The 26,793-nt window shown below is 36.5% G+C and overlaps 1 protein-coding gene across 1 annotated transcript in view; it reads right to left on the reverse strand.

Moving 5' to 3' along the window:
* Window positions 1-26,793, reverse strand: part of PDSS2 (decaprenyl diphosphate synthase subunit 2) — a 110,967-nt gene that overhangs the window by 26,592 nt on the left and 57,582 nt on the right. The window contains exon 3 of the mRNA XM_057390136.1: window positions 13,698-13,896. Within this exon, the coding sequence (XP_057246119.1) occupies window positions 13,698-13,896 (199 nt within the window). The remainder of the gene's footprint in view (window positions 1-13,697; window positions 13,897-26,793) is intronic.

Here is a 26,793-nt window from a genome sequence, read left to right on the forward strand (position 1 = left end):
CTGCAAGTCTGAGGAGCAAGAAAATTAGATGAAAAATGAAGTTCTCCCAACTGCTTCTCTTCTCATTTGACAGTAGAGCTCCATTTTAAAAAGGTTCAGAGACAAGGAAAGAGAAGAAAGGAATGCCAGAATTAGTGCTTGAGAACAGCAGCAACTCAAAAGAGACCAAAGGCATATTTCCTGTCTTTCCATTATTTTCCACTCCTCAACGTGTTTTTGAGAAGCCTGGTTCCTCATATGTATTCAAGATGATCAGAAGCAGCATCACATTGAGAGAAAACAAACTTCCACTCTATTTATCATTTTCCACTCTGCATCAGCATCTTCCAAAGTGCTGTTTTCTGCTCCTCCAGTGTCCCCAGGACTGGGTATGGCCCAGGGGATCACCCATTACTTACAGGTGCCAAGTGCACATTCGAGTGATTTCACAGTCTTTAAACATTTCGCAACAGTTCTGCCAGTATTTATTTTTATTTTTTTGTAAGGAGGTATCACTTTGACACTTTTTGTAGGGCTGTGATCTCTTCTGCTTTTAAGAAGTCAACACAAGGGCCATCAGTTTAGGATGAATACAGGGAAAAGAGATGGATTGTTAAAGCTAAAATTTCTCTTACCATCTAGGCAGACTAAGTGTAAAACATGATGTAAGCTCTGGACACAACCATTTGATTGCTCATTCCACAGAAAGGTAGAACACATGCTCTGACCTCTCCAATTCATTTAAATATGAAATAGTACAAAAGACTGTGGTGTGTTTCAGTTCCAGAAGAGTTCTGTAGGGTTAAAGATCAAAAAGTTGATGAAGCCTAATCTACCGTTTTCTGGTGCAGTAACTTGTTTGTCAAAAATGCACAGCTTTAGCCCTTCAAGGGTCTTTAAATTTACTTTGAGCCCAAATACTCAAGCTGAAAATGTCTATATATTACTTGAAGACATAAATAAAAATGTTGGTAATTCATTTAGTTCAGAAAATTACTCAGGACATCCAATCAATCACTTAAAAGAAGGTTCTCCCTCCTTTTCCTGAAATCGGAATTACGTGTAGTTTACTGAGGACTTAAGATAATTCAGAGTTCAGGATTCCCAAATATCATACATGATGTCACATGTGTTCACTGCTGAAGGTACAGCAGCCCAGTTCATGACTGCAGTTGACTGTCCTGGGAGATTCAACCCCAGCTAATAGAAAAAGAGATGTATTTTGATGAAAGCAAAACTTGTGCTAGAAGGAATGCAGGGAAATCACAGAACATAAAATATTCTGGTAGAATACTTTCTTTAAAGTTATAAGATATGATTCAGACTCCATCAAGCACAGTAAAATGAATAGATTCTGAGCCCCACTCATCCTTCATGGAGTTTTAAAATAACCTGGATGAAAAGACAACACTGGTGCCATCAGTTTAGCAACTCAAGCACTTTGCTCCCTTCACTTGCCTTCAAAATACTTTGTTCAAAGTTTACTGCAACATAACACTGCTTCTGGGGTTTCTTCTGGTTTTCCTTCCAGTTTACAAATCTGAGCTCCATTCAAAGAATGGTCATTTTATTGTAAATTCAGCAGCTGAAATGGAATTGGTTACACAGACTACTCTATTTCAGAGCAGTAATGTGGTGTCTCTGCAGACTCTATTGGATATTTTCAAGGGGAACATCACAGAAAGAATGGCGCTCTTATGGGAAGACAGGAAACAGCACTATAGGAAGAACAACACGAAGAACACAGCAATGGGCATATCTTTGTTCTTCATCCCGCACAATTTCTATTTGAGAAACCTCCTTAGCTCTGCCAAATTCCTTCTGAGAAGAACCACAAGTAATCCTTCCATCCTTACAATGAAACAATATCCTTTCCTTACACATCTGCTATGACAGACCCTAAACCTTGCTGCTGATGCATAGATTTGAAAATTTAGCAGGAATTCTCCACACAAATAAAGAAGAAAATTAGACAGTCAGGAACCATTAAATATATAGATAAAAATTCTTTCAGCTTGCATTTGACTTCCCTCCCCAAAAAAGTGCTAATTTGGAAAACACTGCAACATTTGAAAATTCCACAGCAAGTCCTTAAATATTCTTCTGCATTTGACACAGCAACATTGCAACGCTAGGAAACTAAACACAAAAGTCAGAAGAGCCAAAATTGGATTTTAATTGTTTAATAATGACAAAAAAAAAAAGGAGCAAAAACTGTAAGGAGTTCCAATAACAGTGAAATTCAATTTTCTTTCCTGGTAATCTCCTCGAACATCATTAGTCATACAGGTAATCAAGTGTGCCAGCCTACAGAATGTTTTTAAAAACCTAGTGTTTATTGAATCCTATTGGATTTACTATTTGAAATCCTCTTGAGCTTTATGTTTTTGAAGCTGGGTCTCTCTCAGTTGAAACACACAGAAAGGACAGCGATTTGCTTTCTAGCATGYTTTAAGTGGTCTTGGAAAACACAGCTAACAGTTTTCTTCATTCTGCTAATGATGAATTAGTAGGAAAATACAATATAACAATACAGTATTAACGATCACCCAGCCCCACTATTTGTTAAAAAGGTGCTTCTAAGACATAAAAAATAATCAGCAGCTGTCAATTTGAWAATTGCTAATATTGTTAAATATCCACCTTAAGGTCAGTCTGCCTGAGGGATTTTCACCAGCATTATCCTTTTTATGCTGATGCAGCATTATCTACAGAACTGGATTTCATCAGTKTAAAGACTTTTAGTGCATAATTCAGTCTTTTTCCTTAATGTTTTCCCTTGTCTACCTCCACATGATACCTTAGACAGTTTCTTAACACCTTTGCAGCTCCACTGCAGCAGATCCTTGCACTGAAGTACTCAACTGTTGCTGAGTGACCCAGGTTAGAGAAATACCTGATTGCCTCAGCTTGACCCTTTTGGATGGGTAATTTCATTATAACTTTCTTCTATAAAAAACAGTGAACAAAGAAGGTTTTGTGACTACAGGGTTCTGTAGGTATAAACCCCTCCCCATCAATAAGTGATACAGAAGAGGCATAGTTATAAGACACTGTTCCCAGTCATGCTGCTTCAGACAACCACTAAACTGGGATATGTTCACAAACTAATTGAGGATTAAACGGACTAACACAAATTGTACCTGCAAGCAGCATTAACTATTGTGAACAGTCTGTACCTGAACAAATGTGAGTAAGAAGTAAGACCATTTAGTATCTGACAGATGGAATCAAGTTAATGAAGCTGCAGATGTTTGTTAATCTAACAAACCACCAACCYTACCAGGGACAGAAGCAATAAGATTCTAGACTCAAAGTGAAATGCCACTGAATTTCAAAACACTATTAACAAGCAGTTACAGTTCACACAGAAATTCAATATTTTTGCTAGCCAACAAGAAGTCAAATAAATAAATCAGCATTTTATTTAAAAATACAATTACCTAATTTATATTACAATTAAAATTGTATGCATTTTACTATATTATTACACTGAAACCACTCCAGATGTAAAAGCGCTTTTACTAAAAATTTTACCATGGAAAGGTTCATTTTAAACAGAAGCTTTACAGCAGTGAAAAGAGAYGGGAAGAAACATAATCTATTGCCCTATTTACAAGGCACATCTATTTTAGCCTCTCCTACAGTACAATGGGTATAAATACCTGATGGGAAGGAAYGCAGATAAGGGAGACAAATTCTTCTCAGCAGTGCCCACCAACAGAATGAGGCAACAGGCACAAAGGAAAACATGAAATGCAATCTGGATACAGGAAAACAGTTTACTGTGAGGGCATCCAATAATGGGYCAGGTTGCCCAAAGGGGTTGCAAAGTCTCCATTTTTGGAGATGTTTAAAATCTGTCTGGACATAGTCTCTAGCTGACCCTGCTTGAGCAGAGGGCTTGGACTAGATGATCCCCAGAGATCCCTGTCAATCTCAAATTCTGTGACACCAGCAGCTGCTAGAGGAGGATCACAGCTGATTTTACATATTTACATCTGCAGCACCAATAACAACTTTTCTCATTTTTGAAATATTACAATCAGGGCTACAGAGCTGGTGACAAATAATCTCTTAGAGAATAAAGTTTACTGATTGTGSTAGGAACACAAGATTTCCCTGTTTTAAATAGTTATATTCTTGGGAGACTAAGGTCATGCAGAACTAATCTTAGATTCTTATCACTACTGCTAACAGCTTTGAATTGCAACCAAATCATAACCAAAATATATTTTCAGTTTTCAGCAGTGTATTGTTGGTTGAGGCCATACTCGAGGTGGCAGTTGACTACAGACTAACCACTGTAACATCCTGTCCTGCAAAACTGTATATTAACTGCCTTGTCATAAAATCCTCCTCTGGAACCAGATATGCTACACATCCAAAGACGAAAGTTAGTATATGTTACATAGTCAACAAAAAAAGTCTGTTTAATATAATCTTGGGAGAGCATTTCACCCAATACAGATCTGATTGCTTTTTATCCTACCACGTACTCTCAGTAGATGTCTTACTATGTTAGAGAAYCAGACTTCAAATAAAGCCAAGAATACTGAATTTGTGATCTTCCTCTCCTTCAACTATGAAAAGAATGAAGTTGACATAGAAAATATCACTCCTGGAGGACATCACCTTGGAATCATAGAATCATTAGGTTAGAAAAGACCTTTAAGATCATCAAGCTCAAACTAAACCTAGGATTGTCACGTTCACCACTAAACCATGTCCCTAGGTGTCACATTTACACATCTTTTAAACACCTCCATGGATGGTGACTCCACCACTTCCCTGTGCAGCCCCTTCCAGTGCTTTTGGTGAAGAAGTTTCACCGGTACTCTCATTTTGTGTACATGTTCTGTGACAATTAATTTTCATTTTATAATTTGTTTAAGGGCTAAGGCTATTTAGCAACCAATTCCTCCATGATGATTACTCACAGCTGTGAAAGAAAAAGCTGTAACAAACATCTCTGTTAAAGAAACACAGGCAGTGCCAATACCTATTCTAATTTAGTGGTGAATGAAGTAGCAGAACTGCTGGCTCTTGAGAGTCCTTTCTCAAAGTATGTATTTCATGCAGAATAAAACATCATATACCCAAAAGTTTTCATCACTTCAATTTCTTAGAATAAATTTTGTTTTCTTTTGAATATCTGTTTGTYACATATTCTGGCACTGATCTTGGATACATCTTGTTAACAGTTACAGAAATATTAAATACAGACACTTTTTAATGTTTGCCTTACATCTTTCAAAGGCAATTTCTCTGAAAAGTGAGGGAGTTTGGCTTTAAAGAAAGAAAAAAAAACCCTTTCTTCCAAAATTTGGCTTTAACATTCAATTAAATTTGTTTTTTGTATATGTATACACACACATACACGACGAGTATGTAATATGGACATACATATCTCAAAGCCTGCAAGTATTTTTGAYTCTTAAAGTATTGGTGTTCACCACTAGACAGCTATTAATTCAGTGCTGTAAACCAAGGGAGCAAATGTAAGAGGAACACATTCCAGCYACCCAGAACTCATTATACTCAGGTATAGTGATTGTCCTGAGATGCTGAATGACCATTGATTTTCATCAGATTCAGCTTTTCTTCAGTTTCTTTAGTTTTTATTTTCTTCTTCACTGATGCTCAATCATCTCTGAAAAGCCCTCTCTTTCATGCACAATAGCCTATTAGTATTTTCCAGACTATTCTGTTAATTAAAAGGCAAACAGCAGTTCTATAAGAAAAAGAACTACTAAGCCAGGTGTTAGAGGCAGCTGTGCAGTTTACCTCTGAGGAAGACAGTATTTACCTGGAATAATGACAGGTATTTGATTCAAGAACTCAAGCAGTAAACACTGACTTTGCTCTGCTGGGCAGGCCAGAGAAGCAGAAAGACGTGTCTGACTGCCACTATGAGGCAGGCAAATTCAGATGTAAGTTGAGGAATTGGTTAGAGAGATGATTTAGAGAGAAAAACAGGAAATACATAGATTTGTGCAAATCTGTATAACCATCTTTAGTAGGCCACTGAAAATYCATCAGAACTGGAGCAGAAGGCTTTTTCCTGACTGTTAGTTGCTTAGTCAACATGGCATTGAGACAAAACCTCAAATACTCATAATTCTGTTCTCAATAGCAGCATGCCTTGACGCTTGAAAAATATTCTTGCAGTGTAATTTTTGGGAAAGACTTGAAGATACAATGATACATATTCTGCTATCAGTCTCAGTTTCAGTCTTTCCAGGTTCTGCAGCAAACATTCTGCTACAAGGCACTGTTGGAAGTCATACATGTCCATGAGAGAAGTGGCAGAAACCACTCTTTTATTTGAAGCTATTTTTTCATGCAGAAGTGGGAGGACAGAAAACAGACTGAAATCTAAACATAAAATTTTCCAGTAGGGCCATGGCCAAGAATCACAGAAAAATATTCTCTTTCTATACAGACACATACTAACCCCAGTGGAGTCTAACTYTGGGAAAGCTTAACATAAGCAGTGGCTTTAAAAACCATTACAGGTGCAAAAGGMCACTAAGGTAAAGGATAAACCTATTTGAGGAATGCACTGATTAGRAATTAACGCAAAGTTAAGCAGTTTTAATCTCAAAACTGACATTCACTGCAATGCAACTGATCTAAAAGGAGACTATTTCTAACATGTTATCACAATTACAGATTAAGTCTAATTTTTAGAATTTCAATTAAATTAATAAGCTAATAAACTGTGTCACCTAATCCTCTAATTTAAGCTCTCTAAAAGATTAGTTTTCAAATATATAACCACAGCTATTAAGGTAATCAAATTTTACAAATATTCAATTATATTACCAGTTACACAGAGCAAAAGTGAAACAGAAAAAGCCCTGTGAAATAYTCAAAAACTGAATGCTTCATTTGTTCAGGTGTTATTTCAGGGGCTACTTCTTGAAAACAATGGCAAAAGATGCACTTGCTAAGAAGCTGTTCCATGGATGCAAGCATGAAAAGAGACAATGAGTAGAATACAATGCAGTAATTAGGAGACTCACTAGCATCTTTCTACARTTTCATCATCATCATCAATATCATAAAAGTTGTTACCTGGCATGACAAAATTTTTACAGCAGTACTGTGGGAAAAATGTGATTCCCAGGTACTAGTATTGTAATCTATTGATTCCAATAGATTTTAACCTTTGATCTCTAACATAAAAGATTTTTTTCCCCTAATGCTTCAATATTTTTATGAACTATTAAAAAAAATTGCTATTGTGCTACCAAAGAAATTTCACGTGATTGCCAATAAAACTTTAGTAAAGAAATCTTATTAAAAATCCAGTGTTTAATAACATTGGGAAGAAAAAGCAATACATGTCCATTAAATGAACATAAAGTTTGTTTCAAGTATAATCTCTTTTATGTTTTACTTTACAGTAAATGAAACTGAAATTTACCTCTCAAAGAGTATGTAAATTAATACTTTCTGGTGCAGTCTAAAAATAATAATTAAAACAAATAACACTTTTCTTCATTATGATTCATACATAATTATCAATTACTACGTAGTTCTCAGTAGCCAGAGTGTGCTTGCATTCTCCAATAAAAGCTATGTTAGGTTGTATGACAATATGCAGTGTGTATCTCAGTATCTTAAGATATAAAACTGCTTATTTAGGATTGCCCAAAGAAGGGCTTTATTATGTAATAATTCAATCATGCTGATCATGTTGCCCTGTGTCATCTCACATTATGTTAAAGGCTCAATATGTTAGACTCCTTCATTAGTTTTTCTTCTTCCCCAGTATCCAGACAAAGCAGTGTCCCTTAAGTGTTCTTTTTTATAAATTAGTTCAGAGCTCTTTAAGCTTATCTGTATTTTTCACTAGTATCTGGTTTTGAGACACGCCCCTGCAGCACTCTAAAGTACCAAATTAAGATAAAAATACTCAGCAATACAGATACTACTCCCTATCTTGTCCAGTACATCATCATCAAACAGTGCCTTAGGGGAAGGTACAGCAAGACAAACATGATAAAGTGCTTCAGAAAAGCTCTTTATTCAGCTCTCTAGAAAAAATRGGAAAGTTGTTTTTCTTCTCTTTTTTTTTTTTTCCTCTCAGAAGACAATTTCACTATCAAACTATAAACTGTGTCTCTTAATTTAATTTGATCTAATCTGATCTCAGCTTCTCACCAAATTCCTGCCACCTAGCTGCTCTGTAAGTTGATCATTTTAAAGATACTCATCTCTAACAGCAGCTTGTATTAGGGAAGAAAAAGAAATTTGCAAAGGCAAAGAAATACAAATAATTAAAAGTACATAAAAGATTAAAAAAYGGTTTTATCAACAGYTTCACTCTTCTATATGAGTACTGTMACTGGGAGCAAACACATTACTTCTGGTTCTCAACATTTCTCCATGATTTTTTCATCTTGCCTTCTCTGATCAATACCGCTACTGAATCGCAGTAGGAAAATTCAATTATAAAGGTCTCTGTTTATTTTATGTAAAATATAATAAAAATATACACTATAAATATACTTAGCAGATATTTATGGTTCAACTCTTCCACCAGAGGAAATAAGGAAGAATCTCTCTTTCAAAATACCTTTCATTGCTCTGAAAGTAACTAATTTCAACTACATTTATGARGAAGGACCTTCTACTTACCTCAAACAAAACAAAAAGCACTGTTCCCAGCACTGATGGTAATTTGAACCTATTACAAGTCAGTAGCTGTTAATGGTTGCCTTTACACTRGCAACTATTAACATTTAGTTTCCATTAACAAAGGGTATTTTTTGGCAGATTTGTAATGGTTTTTTTTTAATAAGTTTATGTTCTTCTCTTGACAACATTCAGGGAAAGAGAAAGTCTGATACAAGTACCACCTTTGTTAAATGACATTTAAAAATTAAAACTGTAGATTCTAACTGACTTACTTGTCAATTCTCAAAAATGTCAATTTACATCAAAAGAGCAACTGGAGTAATTTCAGAAGAGGATATTCTCTGTCTCCTTCCCTGGATATCAAGGAACCAAGTTGTTTAAGTTCCAAACTGAGCCTTCCCCATAGGACCACAACCGATGCTACAGGAGCAGAAACCAAAGTTCAAGAGAAATTGTACTTATTGAAACAACTTTCAGGCTGTTGCAATAGGAAGACATAGGAAGACTTAAATGAGTAACTTATTGAWGTTTATGTAAATACAAGGCTTATTTGATAAACAACACACTTATGCCATTAGGAATACATAAACTTAATACAAGGAAAAGGATTYACCATATAAGTACTACATCTGTGCTACTGTTTATAAACAAATAATGCTTAATAAAACAATGTGATCTACAATGTGATCTTCTGGCAGAGCTCTGCACTGACAGACAAGATCCTTAAATTAAATTCCAAGCTTTCAGYCTGTATATTTTAAAGTGTTTCTATGAAGAGTTTAATCATTTCAACAAGAACTCACTGAATTATAGTGGGGAAAATTGAGTCAACTCTTAAGATTTCAATAAGAATTACAGAGAACACTGTAAACCATTACACGTACTTCAGGTTTTGGGATAGACCTCTTCTTCTTTTGGGGGGTTTTATTTTTTGTTTTGTACATGTTGGGTTTTGGTGGTTTGGCTGGTTTGTGGGTTTTCTTTCTTTAAATACAAATGGTTGCCTTCTTATCAGTTTATGGAGTTGCAAGAAATGCATTTACAGATTATTTTATTGTTTTCAAGGCATTGCACTAAAATGCACCATTTCAGCCTTCTGAAGTTCTATGCATCACTTTCKTTAGAGTGTAAGAGCATCAAAACTGGTTTTAATTACATCTTTCAACCACCCCTTCTATAGTTTCATAAGACAACTGATGATTCAGATGCTCCAGGAAGCTCCAGCTTTAATGCTGTGAAGATTCCTTCCAACTTGTCTGCTATAAACACTGTAAAAGCACATTGATAATTTCATGGTCAGTATCCACACATCACTTGTTGTAGAATGCTGTATCCCACATCCAGCTGACAGGTGACGAAAAATGCCCATTAATGTTTGTTACTTTTGCTATGTTTGCATCTAAATGCCAGCCTAAAAACATTATAAGAATTGCAGGTTMCTTAAGCAGAACTTAAAGACAAAGCAAACACTTTTTACTACCAAAGAAGGATTTCCATTCAAAAGATTTGCTTTTAGCAGTTTCATCCCACATCCTTGGCTAGGCATAGCAAGATAAAACAAATGTTAAAGATATATTGTCTTCAGATAGCAAYAAAGAACCAACCATTAAACAGATCATTTTACACTTCTTAATAATTTATTAGAACATTTAGTTAAAACTGCTTATGGTCACATATCCCACAAGATAGCTGGGAGGTACCCTAATTTGTTAGGTGAACATAATTTACTTTTCCATCACTCCCACACCTACATGTTTACAATGACTTCTACATATATCTTACATATATCTTCACACAACCCTAGCATCAGAGCACTGCAACCTTGGAATGGGAAAGCCTATCAAAATAACCCTGTCATGCCATACAAATACATCCCAATCCAATAAGTCGGCACATTACCACACATTATTGCATTGTTAGTTAAGAAGCAAACACAAGCATGCCCTTCCTTGTTAAATATATTCCTTGTTAAATATATTCCTTGTATCACCACTCCACTGCTGATATAACAACTACTAAAAAATCCCAAACCAATTAATCTTTCAGCTCAATTCTGTTCTAAAATCCATGGATTAGTAATAAACAATCTGCTACAAAATCAGCTCTGAAGCAGGGTTTCATCCATATAATTTACAATCTACAATACAATCTATCACTGTAATCAGCAGGCCGAGCAGAGCCCCCATCCAAAAGATTAGTTTATATAAGGTGATCAAAAAGTTAACATGGATATATGAAAGAATTGTAGATACTTGTGATCTGACTAATCTAATACTTTGTACTGTAAAGGTTTTTGAAGAAATTAGTGTTGTTTTCAACAGTTTTTATTAACTGAAAAAAATGTAGAACTTTTGCCACAATTACCAAAATGTAGCACACACTTGCATGTGCCTGTCAATACTTTAAGCCTCAGCTGATACCAACTTTGTATTCATAATTAATGTATCATGATTTCACTTTCTTTTGAATTGTTATGTATTCAAAAATAAAATTTGAGATGATTCTGTGATAGCACAGCAGCAGAGTTTATCTTACAGAAGGCTTCCTAACTGACATTTCAAGAAATCTAGACTCCTTATACTCCAGGGATCAAAAACCATAAAACCCAAAACAYCACCCCAAAACCTTCWTYGKCATAACTTTAGCAAAATTATGAGAGGTATGAGCACTAGTTTAAAAGAAAACCCCAAAATCACAAACCCTGAGCCTTGATTCTTGTTAGCATCATTACAGTTATATTCTACAACAGCAGCAAGAAGAGGAAAATTACTACGAATTAACAACAACAATTCCTATATTTAATGTTATTTAAAAATCAAAGTGTTACCTAAGGCAATTACCTTKCAGCCTTTTAATATCTATAGGGAAAAGCCTAAGGGAAAATAATTGACTTTGCTAATTTTACCCTTGGCAATTATAAAATAGCTCTGCATTTCATTATGACTACAGAATTTCACGTCTAATTGTCAGCCCCGAGAGAAGCACAGAGATAAACGCATCATACACAAGCTCAGACAAGAATTTAACATCACAATAAAATTATCTCRGTAGCAGTGAGTGCAGTTAATGTTAAACCCCCCCTTAATTTAAATTCTGGTCTATATAATGCCTATGGAGGTTACAGCTACCACGGTCAGTACCACGTATGATAAAATGCTGCTCATTTCATTAGCCAATTTGCTAAATGCCAGCAAAAAAAGCAGTACTGTGATTTTTACTTTTTACMTCAAAGAACACAAAACATTATGAAGGAAAAAAGTCACAGTTATTTCACACTGCTAAAAAACAGATGCCAGATTTGAAAATTCATCATTTACAAAAGAATAAATACAGTATGTTTAAATCATTGCACCTGTCAAGAGATTTCTATAGCTTGTATTTCAATTTTTCTAACTTTGCTAGTAGGGTTAGACGTATGAAAAAGAATAATTTACTAAGTCAATCAGTTTCCATAATGGCATCCCACTTATCGTATGTAGAAGCTATGAAAGTATTTAGATGTCAGAAAAATGAAAAAAAGTGCTAAAATGTTTTGGCAGAATTTTCCAACATGCAGTATAATGATTGCTTTAAAAAAAATAGGATTTCTTTGCACTTGTGCTTCATTTCACTGTAGGCTTTTTTCCTGGCAAGTCTTCAGGGATTATACATTCCTGCTGCAATACTTAATGATGTACTAAATGCAAAGTAATAGTTGCTACGTTTTATAAAAGTTTCCTCTGATGTTGAAAMAGAAAATTGATGTAAATTAAATCCTTTGGTCTGTCTTGAGAAACTTACAAGGTACTGAAAAAAAGAACTGATACGAATCAATAATAATTGGCAAAATCAATTACATTCCATTTTGGTTAGGGTATGGACTATTTAGTGTTTTTGTTTTTTGGTTTTTTTTTTTTTTTTAATACTTACTACAAGTTAGCACCATAATTGGCTTAACCCACTATTCCAGTAGATTGACATCTAATTTTCTGTCTCTGCTCTTGAATCTCAGCTCTGTGTTAGAAAATGACACCACTTCTGAGAGAAACTGTCATACTTAGCGATCAAAGGAGTACAGAAACATGCAACTACCACAATGAGATTTAGCATGAGAATCTAAAAAAATAAGACTCCTTAGGCTCACTATTACAACTATGCTGATTATTGACAATTGAYATGACAAATATTTATTTTACATTATGACATGGCAGGAATCTTCAAATGTATGAAAAGCACCTCTGAAAAAAAAAACTGTTTCCTGTTTCCATTGGAATGGCACACTTAGCTCTTCAGCCATACATGCAATTAGGTGTTAGACTAGGTCAGCACAGGGATGTTCAAGAATCTCTCTCCACTGTTGGAGATTTGAAATGCAGGTCAAGAATGATTTTGTGTAACTGATCCTATCTGGGGAAAAGAAGAACCAACTAGAGAGATGATCTCAATGTCTCCATCAGTCTCATTTTCTCAGATAATACACATACACACATTATTTCTCATTGAAGATATCTCCCTGCAAAGTTTCATACAGTTTGGTCGAGCAATTGGGTTGCAGCTGTCCTTTAGAAGCCGGTACATCCACGTTAATAGGGCAACCCAACATTCAGGGGCATCCAAATCCCTAACAAAGTAACTTCATTAAGCACAAAAGTCACCCGAGACAAAGCACTAAAGCCTTTTCCCCCCAAAATTATCTAAGACAGCAAACCTTTGACAAAACACAAAATAAAAGAAAATGACAGACCAAACATGTCTTTATCTGGTAGTTTGCCAGAGCTGGTGTAGCCTAATGTGTCACGAAAATGCCACCGCATATACCTTAAATTTACCAAATTAACACCCATCCATTCCTACAGTGCTTCAGAATGTTTACTGAAGRCCTCAGCACAGTGATTCTATAGGAGAGTGGTGAATATGTTCACAGCAGCAGCAGCCTGTCAAATTTACACCGATAACATAAGTACACTGATTTTTAAATGATGTTACATATATATATATATGTAACTGCTGACTTTTACGAGGGCTTCTCTTTCAAAAGACTCGCTTATAATTACTTGCTTTGGCAGCAGAAGAATTTTTTTCTTTTTTACCTTGGTATTCTGCAACTGCGCAAGGCTTGTGCAAGCATTTGCTAGAAGAAAATCTCCACTCAAAACAGCCATTTTATTCCCAAACTGCATATCCTTCAGTGGGCCATCGCAGGACTTGAGCTCACCRATGTTCACTATGCCACGATGCACCAGGAAGGCAGTATGGATCAGYTCTGTAATCTCAGCCAGACTTCTTTGACTGAAAGACAGAAAAAGTACAGTTATGCTTGATGCTATGAATAGAACAGACTCTTAGTGAAAAGAAACAACCACATGTGCTAAACAGGTATTCTATTAATTATCTATTAGCTCTTCTGTATACTTCCAGAAGCCACAACCAGGAGGTGTTAAATACAGACAACTTAAGTATTTCCAGGCAACTAGAGTTACCATAGGTACTGTACTTGGAGGAATGTTGCCCATGGTTTAAATTCTTTCATAAAATAAAGCCAATTAATCAATACAGTCCTCATGGTGTTTTCTTTTTTTGTTTTGTCTACCAGAAGCTTGAGGGACACTGACATGAAGAAAATGCCAAGCAGAAAGTACTGATGGAAAGAAACAAAGGACATGTCAGTACGGGTGTCCTGAGCAAGCCAATCCAAACACTGTAAGAATGCTGCAGTCAATGACTGCCCAAATTAGAGTTAAATTAATAACAGGATACCTTGCAGTTCAATACTACCAAAGGGGAAGGGTTCAGGCAGGAGAGGAAAAACAGTTGAACATTTTAGAACTGYGTACAAATGGTATTTCAATGCTTGTTTTAGTCAGAAGCAGCAAAGGTGACTGTCTAGCAAAGGGGCCAATTTTACTGGATAGGTTTACAAATCACTTCTTATTCCAACAGTGTGCTACATTCTGGGTATAGGGGTTACAAATCCCTAAGACAGGCTTCTCACAGACGCTGTTCCATAGAGACTTGCCCTCTATTTTCATTTTTTGGAAAAAGCATGAAAAGAGTCATCAGCACATGCCTCTCCTCCCCTCCTCCCCCAATTCAACCCAGTATCCCTTGACAGTGACTGTCACCCCAAGGAGCCCAGAAATGTCACCTTAGCTCAGAACAACAACAGGGCRTTGAACAGACATAATAACTGAGCAGGGACAAGGGGAAACAGAGCAATGCACTGGAGCATCCTTTTGATGCTAGATACACACAGGGCTCCTTTTAATGAAATCATCAGCACATTCACATCCTCTCTGACTCAAGCAGTTCCTTTATGCCATGGACACTTCACATATGAGCAAAACCACAATCCATGCCCTCAACTACACAGATGACTAAAGGCCTTACAGTTCCAATTAATTACAACCCAGTACAAAGGCGTGTTASGTTGTGTTTATTCAGAAGTGGCCAAGCACTGATTCACTGAGTAACCAAACTGCTCCATACCTTCACACACAAATATACCTGCTGGTACATACTCGAGTTAGATTCTGCCTAACAGAGTGCTGAGCAAATTAATTCTTTCCTCTGCTCAGCACAGATGGGCTCCAACTGCCCCAAACCACATTAATTGAAAGTAACCTTCTGCCTCAAACACAAGTGACCTGCAAAGAGCTCCAGCAGCAACTGTTTCAGGGCAGTGGTCAGTGCCAATTAGCAAGAGAGAAGAGCTGGGAGAGTCACACGGCCTGGGCAGGCACACAAAAGGCAGATGAGCCAGAGGGAGCGAATAAATAGAGGTTCCCGAAGTATTTTGCCATGCACAAAAAAAAAAACTAAGCTGCTTTAAAAGCTGCCTTTATAATTCACACATTGTTGGCGCCATGCAGAGAAAAACAATTCAAAAACCAAACTGCTAGTCATTCTCCATGAAGACAATAAATCTGAAGGTTGAGGCTGCTTTTCAAAGAACTGAGGGAGAAACTCACATAGCCCAGTTGCAGTATTGTAATCATGCTTGGCTCGGCTCTAACAAAGGGTTAATAAATTTTCAAGCTCGGCGAAAAAGACTAACAAGACATCCCGATGCTCCTGCTGTCATTGTCAGGGCAGCCCTTGGAGGAAATGTCCATATCAATTCGGTTTATCAGATGGACAGCTGATCAACATTAAACAGACTTGCTCTGGGCAGATTGAGCCGAGCTACCTGTTCTGAATAGCAATGAGAGCCCTCTGCTCCCCGCTGCCGAGCTCTGCCATTTGCGACTGCCGCAGATCCCAGGACATATGGGGATCCCTAGTGACGAGCACATAAAGCTGCAGCTAACTCAGGCGACGGCTCATTTCCCCCAGCTGAAAGCAGGCATTAATATCCTGAGGAGACCAGGCCCGCCTCTGTGACCCCCAACTATTGAAGCAAGACAACGACTGTCCTATTTCTTCATTTAATAAGCTTTTAATGAAGGAAATCAAAATCCCCTCTTTGACTTCAGCATCGCTCTTCATGAAAAGGTTACACAAATAYATCAGTGCCATGCTTTCCAAATGCTCAGGATCTGGATGTTTTCATTTCTTTTTCTATAATCCGTTTGTTCTTCAAATGGTATTCATATTATTTGTACTAACAAGAACCATATTAGGCAGATAATCTATGTCTAATTCCGATCTTTCACACTGCTCTKCCACTCTCCCTAGCAGACTGAAAAYACAAGAATCAATGTTATTGCAGAAATCTCAGGCAATGCATTTTTAATGCTTTTTGTGATAATCTCCATGATACCCAGGCACAATAACAAGTCCACAGTGCTRCTACAGATAAAAGAGGATGCTTGACATGACTTTGTAAAGACCAGTATCCAACAAATAAACACTGCTGYTATGAAGTTACTGCTAAATGGCTGAAGAAATACTACACACATCTTTCTCAATGTGGAATACAATTCAGTGATTAAATAATATCATCTTTGAAAGCAGTCAATCCCAAAATACAAAAAAAAAAATGTTTATGCAACACTGGACTCAGAAACTTGGCAATGGGATGACAAACTGATTGTTTCCATCCTGTTTTCACTCCAGATCCTACAGTCACAAAACAAAGAAGTGGTTGCTGCTAGAATTACCTGTATYTACCTCAGTAAAAGGTAGCACTGAGAAAATAGCCAACATTTCTAAACACACCAAGTCCCTAAATGGAAGTGGGCTAAGAATCAGGAAAGCTTTTTCACCAAATGCTAACACACTTCCACGCCTTTCACCTCTGAAGCAAGAACTCCCTGCAAACCACCACCAMATGCTCCAGAGACTCCACTTACAGGCATCACGTTTCAAGAGATGATACTATTTTGATCTCCAAATATGCCATAACCACTTTTTCTTTCTCCCTTTCCAAAAATTAATCTGCATGCAGACACACATGAAAAAATGGTTGTTACAAAGACAATGGTRCAGAGGCCTGGACAATACCTGGAGGCACCTTACTAAGAAGTTTTGATGGGTCACTAATCTAACTGGCTGCTTACTCCTGCACTTTCAGTACTGGTGTTCCCAACCCAAACCTCTGGTAAATTGCTTGCTGTAAAGTATCCCTTAGTTTATGAGCTCCTCAAGCTGTCAACGTCATCCTGGAAACACAAAGGAAAAGCTAGCTCCAGGAGTAATTAAAAAACCCTTCAGCAATGTCCCTTGGAGCTACACTGACAACAGGACTGCGAAACACCAGCTTGAAGGAAAATACTAGGAAAATAAATATTAAGTTATATGGACAATTAGATCCTGCAACAAGTAAAACAAGTGCAATTTCCATTCCCTCTCTTTGCTCCTATTCTGCAATGAAASCACACTGACATTTCAGTATGTTTTGAACTTTGATGAACTTCTGAGCAGCCTTCAAGAAGTCAGAACGATTGCTCCAAGTCTTCTTATAAGTGACTTCAGTTCCTAATTTCAAGTCCTACTCTAAAGAAAAAARTAGGATTCTGTAAAACATATGATAAAACAGACATATGAAATAGTACAGTTTTATTGCTGTGAACAAAAGAATACTTCAGCTTAAATACTCCTCTGCAATGTTTGTGATGGAAATTCAAGTTCTCAATAACAGCAAGAGAACTTGAGTTAGTTTACCTTTCATTATCAGCTAACCATCCTTTGGGCTTCTCAAAGGATGACAGGTTATGCAAAGAAATGTTTAATAATTAAAAACGTTATTCTTAGACATGATATTTCACAGAAATGGGCCAAAGACTTAAATTAGCCATTAAAAATCATATTTGAAAATTTTTGAAATAACTACAATGAACAAAGATAATGAAACTGATAGATCAAAAATTCTTKAAGAACTCTTATCATTGAACCTCTGAATTAAAGTGACTAACAGTACACACCCAAGATTTGAAACATTTTCTTTGTGATTGTCAATTCAATAGTTTCCTTTCAATACAAAAAGATTAATTTGGAAGAAAAGCCTTACATTCAGGATTTTAAAAAAACTCAAAAAATACCAGCATCCATTCTGTTTCAGTGACAACTATAATAATCTATATATACACACACCTAYGAATCTGAAAGAAAGAAGTAGTGCTTTAATGGAAAATTACATATGAAAAAGCATTAACTAAAGAATGAAAGTAATTATCTCAAGTCCTGACAATGTATTTGGGCAGCACTTGGTATCTGATTTTACTTATTTTGTGAACAGTGAACAGAAAGGTAAGTTTTACAAAGACAAGAAGATGCTTAAACTACGTTCARGTTGATCCTGTATGCTCTGGTAGTTAGATGGTGGTGCACCAAGATAGACCACACAGCAAGTAATGGCAGGGATTTTTACAGTTCTTTAATCCATTCACCTGCCAAAGTCAATGCCATGGTTAATAAACCACGATTAGAGGAACAATGCATAGTGAGTAGCAAATAGCATCACAGTGCTGGAAAGTCTCATTCCCATCTTCTGTGTATAGTCTTTTTTACAAGAAATTAAAGGGCAGGGGGGCAGATGTTCAAGCCAGCCAACATGTATGGCAGATGCTGTGATTTCACTAAAAGGAAAATCTTCAGAGTAAAGCAGCAGATTTAAGCAGAGCACCAAATATTCACTGCATTACCATGACTCATGTATCCATTATCCAGCAGAAAACACCTACCCACTGCTATCTTTTAACAAGGTCAGAGGCTAAGACTTCTGTGGTCCCTTCTATCTTGGTCACTAAGCTACTGTAGGAGCATCATCCACCAGAGGGATGAATGAAGCTGAAAGGCATCAGTTCTATGAAGTTTGTTGAGTATGATGTTTAATTGCATTCCTAACAACCAGTTTATTTTTAAACTGGCTACATATCCCACCTCTTTAATCTCCTTCCTTTCCTAGCATCACAAAGTTTATGAAGTAAAATTTTTACCAATATTCCTTCATGTTCCTTTATTTTTACAAAGATTTTACATTTTCACTAATCATTGCCRCCACTGATTATTGCTTAGGTTCCATTCCTTGCAATTTGTCTTAGTAAGATCTTCCTTYAGCCCATAATAGGATTTGAAAATGTTTTCTGATTTTTAGTGGGCAGTTGTTCACTTGAACTTGGCAAGGCAGTTTCCCTAAGCATTGTGGGTGATAGGCACAGGATAGTGAGGAGCCTGACTYGAAGTCAGGGTCCTGTTCCTTTCCTTAGTGCAGGAATTGCAAAGAAGTGTTTTTGCAAGTCTTACTTTGCTGTTAGGTCTATCAGRCATCAGAGAACTACCAGAGAACAACCAATTCCACTCTGCACTCCGTGACAACACTACCACCACTGCATCACCACAGCGTAGACAGCAGCTCTGGAGCCTGGGAGCCAGCTATCTGTGCCAAGCTGAAGAATCCACATTTGCATCACCATCCCCTGCAAAATGAAGCCCTAACTGGTGACCTTGGTCTGAATGCTGTGTCTGGCTTACTCCTATAATCAGCATCAGAGGCCAAAGAATAGTGATCACAAACTACAGCACATTTTTCTGGGGTTGGATGGCCTCATCATGACAATTCCCCTTTCAAGTCACACAGCCTAAAAGAAAAATAAAAAGAAACAATTATGGAAAACAGGTGACAGAATCTAGACAAAGACCTGGTAAGGATCACTACCTCAAGTTAAAAAGGTGTTCATCAGAAAAGCCAGAAGAAAAATACCACCAGAATCACTAATTCGAAGTGATGTTTTCCCAGTTCCCAGAGGCAGACACGCAGGCTGGGACCAATAAAGAAGGGAATTTGAAGAGGAAACCTGCTCAGTAGGAAGTACCTAGCTACTGTAAGATCCAGAAACCAGTGGCAATGCAGCTTTTTGAACAATGGGGAGCAGGTGGGCTGGGCTGACAAGGTAAGAATCCAGATACACTCAATGCAGAGTCAAATCTTGTCATGTTGGGACTTTAACAGCAAGAAGAATGCAAAGGACTTTCTACAAAGGACAGGTATTAAAAGAACATCTGCACTGGTCTAATGTGAGATGTGGTGGCAGGCCTAGGTATGTTTTTTAATCCCCACAAACCAGGATATGAGAAACTTAWATGGCTTTGTGTCTTATTTCAGTTATTACAGATTTCAAAAGCACTAGAAATTGTTAAAAAGGGAAATATCAATTACTTTCCCTGTTCTCAGAGATCCTTCCTACACTGCTAGAGAAGAAACAGACTCGAGACATGAGCCAGTACTTATGTAAGTGTTGTTGAAAAGAAAAAAAAAAAGYTTTACCGCTTAGGTTTTATAGCTTTTTAATTTTTTTAAAGGAAAGAGTTCCAGCTAAACTTAACTGCTCAAACCAAAGGAATAAACAAGAGTATTCACCTGAAAATGGAAAGAAAAAATGGAAAGTAGTTATCTGGAAAAAATGTCTTCGATTACTTGAACACTGATGCCAAAAATCAATAATAAAATGTAACCTACTAATTTATAAGCATATTGTCAAACTTATAAAATCACATTTCATAATCGTATTTTAAAATCACTGGTTATCCCTATGGGAATATTCACATTTCCAAAATGAASTAAAGCTGTCAAATGAAATATTGTGATTTTATAAGGCAATTATCAAGATTTAAACTTCTAATAAAAGTTGAAAATTCCAGTTGGTATCTGCTATAGACTATAGGAACAGCTACGTGGACCACATTAAGCACTATACCAAGTAATAGCACGAGCAAAGATATTTACTTCTTTAAAGATCTACTTCTCTCATTTAGTGAACAATGATGCAGATATTCAGTGTTCAGTATGCTCATGCAATAAAGTATACTGGCAATATGTATGCATATTGTTAATGTATTGACACTAGGTTGAACTTCTGAAAGCAATTTTGCTAGCTCRAGAAATGTTGCATTTAACTTGAATTCTCTGTATTAAAGATTCAATTTGCTACAAAGACCTCATGTCAGAAAAATTTAGGTACAAGTGAATATGAGCTCAATACATCTGTTARATGAAAACAACATAATCCAAACCAGTATACAAACATTCTTTATAAATATGACAGATAATATTCAGAAGCATATAATATTATACATATGCAACAATTTCAATGATAAAACAAACTGAATCAGTTAGATAGATTAAAAAGAAAAATGTGAATACTTTTTGGGAATTCCTTATGGATATTTTACTCTGTCACCAAAAAACCACAAATCCCGAATTAAAAAGACTAAGCTGATTAAAAAAAAAAAAAAAAAAAAAAAAAAAAAAAAAAAAAAAAAAAAAAAAAAAAAAAAAAAAAAAAAAAAAAAAAAAAAAAAAAAAAGCCAAAACGTTGTGGTTCAGACAAAGTCAAATCAGCTATAATTCCTTCCCTATCTAGCTTAGACAAACTGGAAAACTGATAGCAACAAATAAAATCAGAGAAACTAGGCAAGGAAGCAAACTGATAAAGGACTGGATGAGAAAATGGAGAGATGGGCAGGGAGATGAGTAATGGCAATTTAAAAAAGGATACACAAAAAAAACCTCAAAGCCAAGAAGAACTTTAATAACTGCTCCATTAGGTAAGGTTGGGCAGAAACATAACCTCATAAAGGCAAGGCATTTTAGAAAGCCTGTTATATTTTAAAGCAATATATTTGCACAAGCAGGCGTTTGTATTTCTCAGCCCGTAAGTGAATAATGCTCATGAACAGTRGCAGTGGGGAAGATTTTACAGTTGGTCCAGAGAACTTGCACTCAGGAGAGAAGGCAATGAAAAAGGAATGACACAGCTAAAAAACCTCAAAGAGAGTGAATCATCCTTTATACTGAGTCAACTGAGTTGGTTCAATATGCTTTGCTCAAGTCAAAATACGCAATGCAAACAAAAGATCAAAATATCTCAATGCAGAACACATACATACAGGACTAGAGACTCTTTCTAGAATAAAACACCCAAAGTTTGGAAAAGGGTGGGAGGAAGGTAAGGGAACAGGTCATCCCAGAGAACCAACTAAGATACAGAATGCGACTGTGGTCAAATAAGACTCGTAGGATCCACTGATGAATKAAGAGAATAATAGCAAAAGTCATGTTTCTGTCAGCCAGTTTCTGTTGAGTTTCTGATACCAGTAAAAATTATTACTTGGAAACTTCAGACAAGAATAATTTGGGAAAGGACAAAAATGTTGAGAAGAGTTATACTAACAATCAAAGCGAAGAAAACAGACAAAGTGAGGAACCAAAGCTATTTAATGAAAAGAGAAGGCTGATACTGAATCACTAGATTTGGTCACAGACATTTAAAACAAGTGTAAGCACAAAACAAAATCAAGAGAATATGCTSATTATCAAGCAAACATAAAATAAGATCCAGTAGCCTAAACCTAGGGAGATCCAAAAAGAATAAWGGGAAAGCACTTTCCAAAATCTCTTTGTAAGAGCAACAATGGGCTCTCCATCCACAGTGTAATGGAAGGTAACACCTGATGAACTTCCATTGCACAAATATTAAAGCTGATTAAAGCTGGGGAARCTCTATGTCTTGTAAGGCAAACCAATCTGACAACCAGATTGATATCTCAGTTATTCATTTATTAATGAACAGTAAAGCCAAAGAAAGGAAACTTTTCAGAAAATAAACAAAAGATTACTTAGATTTGGCAGCATATGTTGGTCCCTGTATCTGAAAACTTATTATTGGCCAGAAGCCTGYTTTCTATTAAGAAGGAATAAATACTTCCAGCACTGAGATTTACAAATGCATTTATGTCAGCCACCTTGTTCAGGAGAAACATCAAAACTAGAGCCATTCAGTCCATTACAGTTACCTCCCATTCCCAGTGCAGGAGCACACTAAGCCACCATGAGGCTGGGAACCTGCTCTATTATAGCAGGTATATTAATTCTGTCTTACAGTGCATCAAAAATAAATATTTCAAAATTTATTTGAAGCAAGTTCTGCAMGAGAAAACAACCTACATTCAAGATTCATGTCTGTCTTTGCATATTTGAGTATCCCCACTGGTAATGCAATACTAACCTGGGAACACATACAAGTATTCCCACAAAGAACCACAAAGGTAATACCACAAAGGTAATAAAGAAAAACAGAGACCTCTACAAAATTATTTTATGGATATAAGGGTGTGTATTTTACCTAAGTATACATATTTTCTTTAATTACAGTTTTCCATATAACCATTAGGGGGTTCTAACCATGCAAGTCACATTTATTAAAGGCAGCATGTCAAATAAGAGTTGACAATTACAGGCTATATCAATACACATTATGCCAGATGGTAATGAGCCATACACAGAGGGCCAGCCATCCAAAATAATCACACCATTTTCCACAGAAATGTTGAAGAGGTTATGGTTTATTACACAGTGCTCATTAGATATACAGTGGCAGCATTAGCAATTTTTCCTTCATTTGTGTCTCATTTAAGACTCTGCCCCCACAAGCACATTCAAATTAGTACACAAGGTTAAAATCATTATGGTCAGTGGGAAAAAAAAGAACCTAAGTTGTATTTTTATTTTACAGTAATGGAAGATCAAAGGTCCCTATTATTCTCTCAACTATTATCTAACACAGAATACTGAAAGGGATGAAAYTCACTGTCACTTGCTGTGAAGAAAGATAACCCTTTTTAAATGGGTAAACTCTGTACTTAATTAATAACTCTAAGTGAAAACAACAGTTAGGTTGTGACACAAAGTGACAAAAGCCAGAAAACTAAAAGTTGAAACTCAAATTTCAGCCTCGTCTTTGAACTTTCTCATCTGCTTTTCAATCTGTTGCTTTAACAGCATGAAAATATTTAAGTGTCCAATAGGCAACTCATCCTTCACAGCAGGTGGAAAAAACAGTTGTCTCAAATAACTAGAGTGTCATTTCTGAGAAAACACCTATAAGATGATTTAAAGTACCTTTCTACTCAGCTGCGTATGTTGACTTCCAGTTAGAAAACTCCTGTTGGAGACATTTATTTTCCTGSCTTTTTGTGTTTATAGATGGTATGGGGGTGAAAAGATGTAACGAGGCAAAACTGAACATTTGTCAGCACAAGCATGGATACATTTATCACTTAAAAACTTGCCAATGTCCCCCAAACTCCAAGTGACAGCCAGCATTTGGAAGTCATAAAACTGTGAAAGAGAGGGAGAACTTAAGTACTGGACGTGCCACCTGACAACATGACTGCAGAGAATTGTCTTTTYAGTCCAAGCTCCTCTTTTGAAGCACGCAGGGCATCACTCAGAAATCCAGGTCTCCCATCGGAGCCACCCAGCYCTCAAGGCCAGGGCATCCTCACACCTCCTTCCTCAGCCACTCCTGCCGAGTTACTCTGGCATKACACAAAATCTTGAATTATTCATTCAGCCAGATGGCAAAAGAGTGAAAAAAGTCAGYATCCAGGAGATCATGGGAGAGAAAGGTGAGACACCTGGTCTCCAGATCCTGCTAAGTAAGTTACTGGGAGGGAAACATTACAAACTCAGGCATCCCTGACCTAGATGTCCTAGATCCTTGTGTTTAGAAAAAAATTCTGAAAATTCAGACAGAGGAGTACTTCTGCATCYTTTCAAGTTCTCGAGTAAACCAAACCTGGACTTCTTGCATCCTCAGTGAATGCTTACCCAGGGGCTAAAGAACACGGACCCATGCCAACAACAAATCAATCTCCAGTTTGACAACCCCCTTACAAAATTTCCTAGTTAAACTAACCAACAAATTTTATCTGTGTTTTGCAATTGCTTGAAAGATAAAAAGCAATTTTTTTAAAAAAAGTAGGGTCTTAGAAGAAAAAATGCTTACAAAACTAAAAGGAATTCCATTCATTCCAGGCAGCRCCAGTCTTATGACAACTGAACAGGTACTCTGGTGAAAAACCGGTTTAGTGTATTTAGTTATCAACAACAATRTTTTGTAAAAAGGTCATCCTACTACTTGCCCTTTGTACAATTCATTCTTTTACTGACAAAACCACTTACCCTAACAAGGTGCACTTTTGCAGGCAGACACCAGCAAATATGAAACAAATATGAAACTTGTGCAATGTGAAACAAATGCAAGTCCTGATTCATTATATGACCCAAAGGGCATCAGGCTAATTTAAAGGTCTAAACTGAACATAGCAAACATCATACAAAAGTTTTATAGAGTTATTTCCATGCTTAGTTTCCAGACAATTCAGATGACATTTAAATTCTGTAATGTTAATTCAAAAATTAACACCAGTAGCCAACTCAAAAAAAACCTGCTCACAAGCCAGCTCTGCACAATAACAACTAGTCTAGAAACAACAAAACAAGTGCTGTTTCCTTAAAATAAATGTATTRTTTTTCCAATTATCAAAGGTAAAAATAAGATATTTAAAACTGATAGGGTAAAAGAAGAGCAAGCCRAAAGAAGAGTTTACAATGGAGTTAGCATTAAGGCCTTCCTTTAAGTGGGCAAGTTTTTGGTATTGTAAACAAGAGTCAAAAAATGCTAAGAYAGGAAGTGATCAAAAGCTTTGGCAACAGCTGCTGTAGCATTGCCTTGGGAAATTATGGTAGGATACACAATAGCCAGTGAAACTCAGAATTGAATAAGGTTTATTGACCAAACCCTTAAAGATGAGATATGAACCAAAGGATTCATTTGCAGACTGGATGAGCTTGCTATCACTGCAGCAGAAATCAAAAGGAGCAGGAAGAAGGAGAAAGTCACATATTTTGTTATGGAAATGATCAAGATTCCTTCCCATATGATGGCAGCCTGTGTCAGCCAGACTGCTTGTTGRCACCACCCAGGGTGCCCTTCCCTCCAGGATTATCCAGATTTGCTCTCTAGCCCCTCAACAACACATATCCTCCAATTACGTCTTATGCATCTGTTCCATAAGAAATTTCACATCATGGTTTAAAAATAGTTATACTATTGTGTGGTCTATTCGGCCAAAACATTTAAATACTTGCACTAAAACCAACTACAAAGATATGAAGGGAAATAAAAGGTCTTACTTGTGGGTATATGGAAGAAACCGTCTATTAACAATTAATTTTATGCACATACTTTCTCCTACCTTTTATTAGTTGTTTCTCAGCCCAGCAAGACTGAAGCATGGCTATMATTTTATTTGCAATGACTATGGAAYCACTATTAACAGAAATTYCCATTCCTGTGCACTGTCAGCTGTTCTGAGACCGCCAGCTTGACTTATCACTTCCAGTTTTTTTCTGAAATCTCTCTGAAGAGTTTGCCTGTAATTGTATTCAATGTAGCTGAAAGATAAGGTGCACTAACCTTGACATTAAATCTCTAGTACTAATGACACCTGAAATACATGGAACCTTTTTATGTGAGAGCAAAGAAGGTAACCTTTTTTATGCCATGAAGAATGAACACTTGATAAATGAGCACTCCTGTTAAGAGAATAGATTGTTCATATGTCTCACTGCACAGGAAAAAGGCATTAAAAAATAAAAATGTGAACCACCAGAATACCATGTACCAGGTAGAGCTGGGGTTTATTTTATAACTATATATATTTTTTATCATACTTATATAAAAATAACTGTGTATTCTGAAATACCCGTAAATATCTAAGACACAGGGGGGAATAAAAAAAATCAAAATATATACTGCTTGCACAACCACAGATAGCTCATCCTATGAAGTAAACCTGTTATTCTGAACAGCTATAACTACATTTCTGTTAGTCAGCAATTAAAAGKATGGTTATCACAGGTGCTCTCCTTCCCCCTCCTGAACTTCCAGAGTACAGAATTGG

Source organism: Malurus melanocephalus, unplaced genomic scaffold (assembly GCF_030028575.1).
Source record: "Malurus melanocephalus ecotype Western Australia unplaced genomic scaffold, MMel_1.1 scaffold_23, whole genome shotgun sequence".
In the NCBI taxonomy this organism is placed as follows: domain Eukaryota; kingdom Metazoa; phylum Chordata; class Aves; order Passeriformes; family Maluridae; genus Malurus; species Malurus melanocephalus.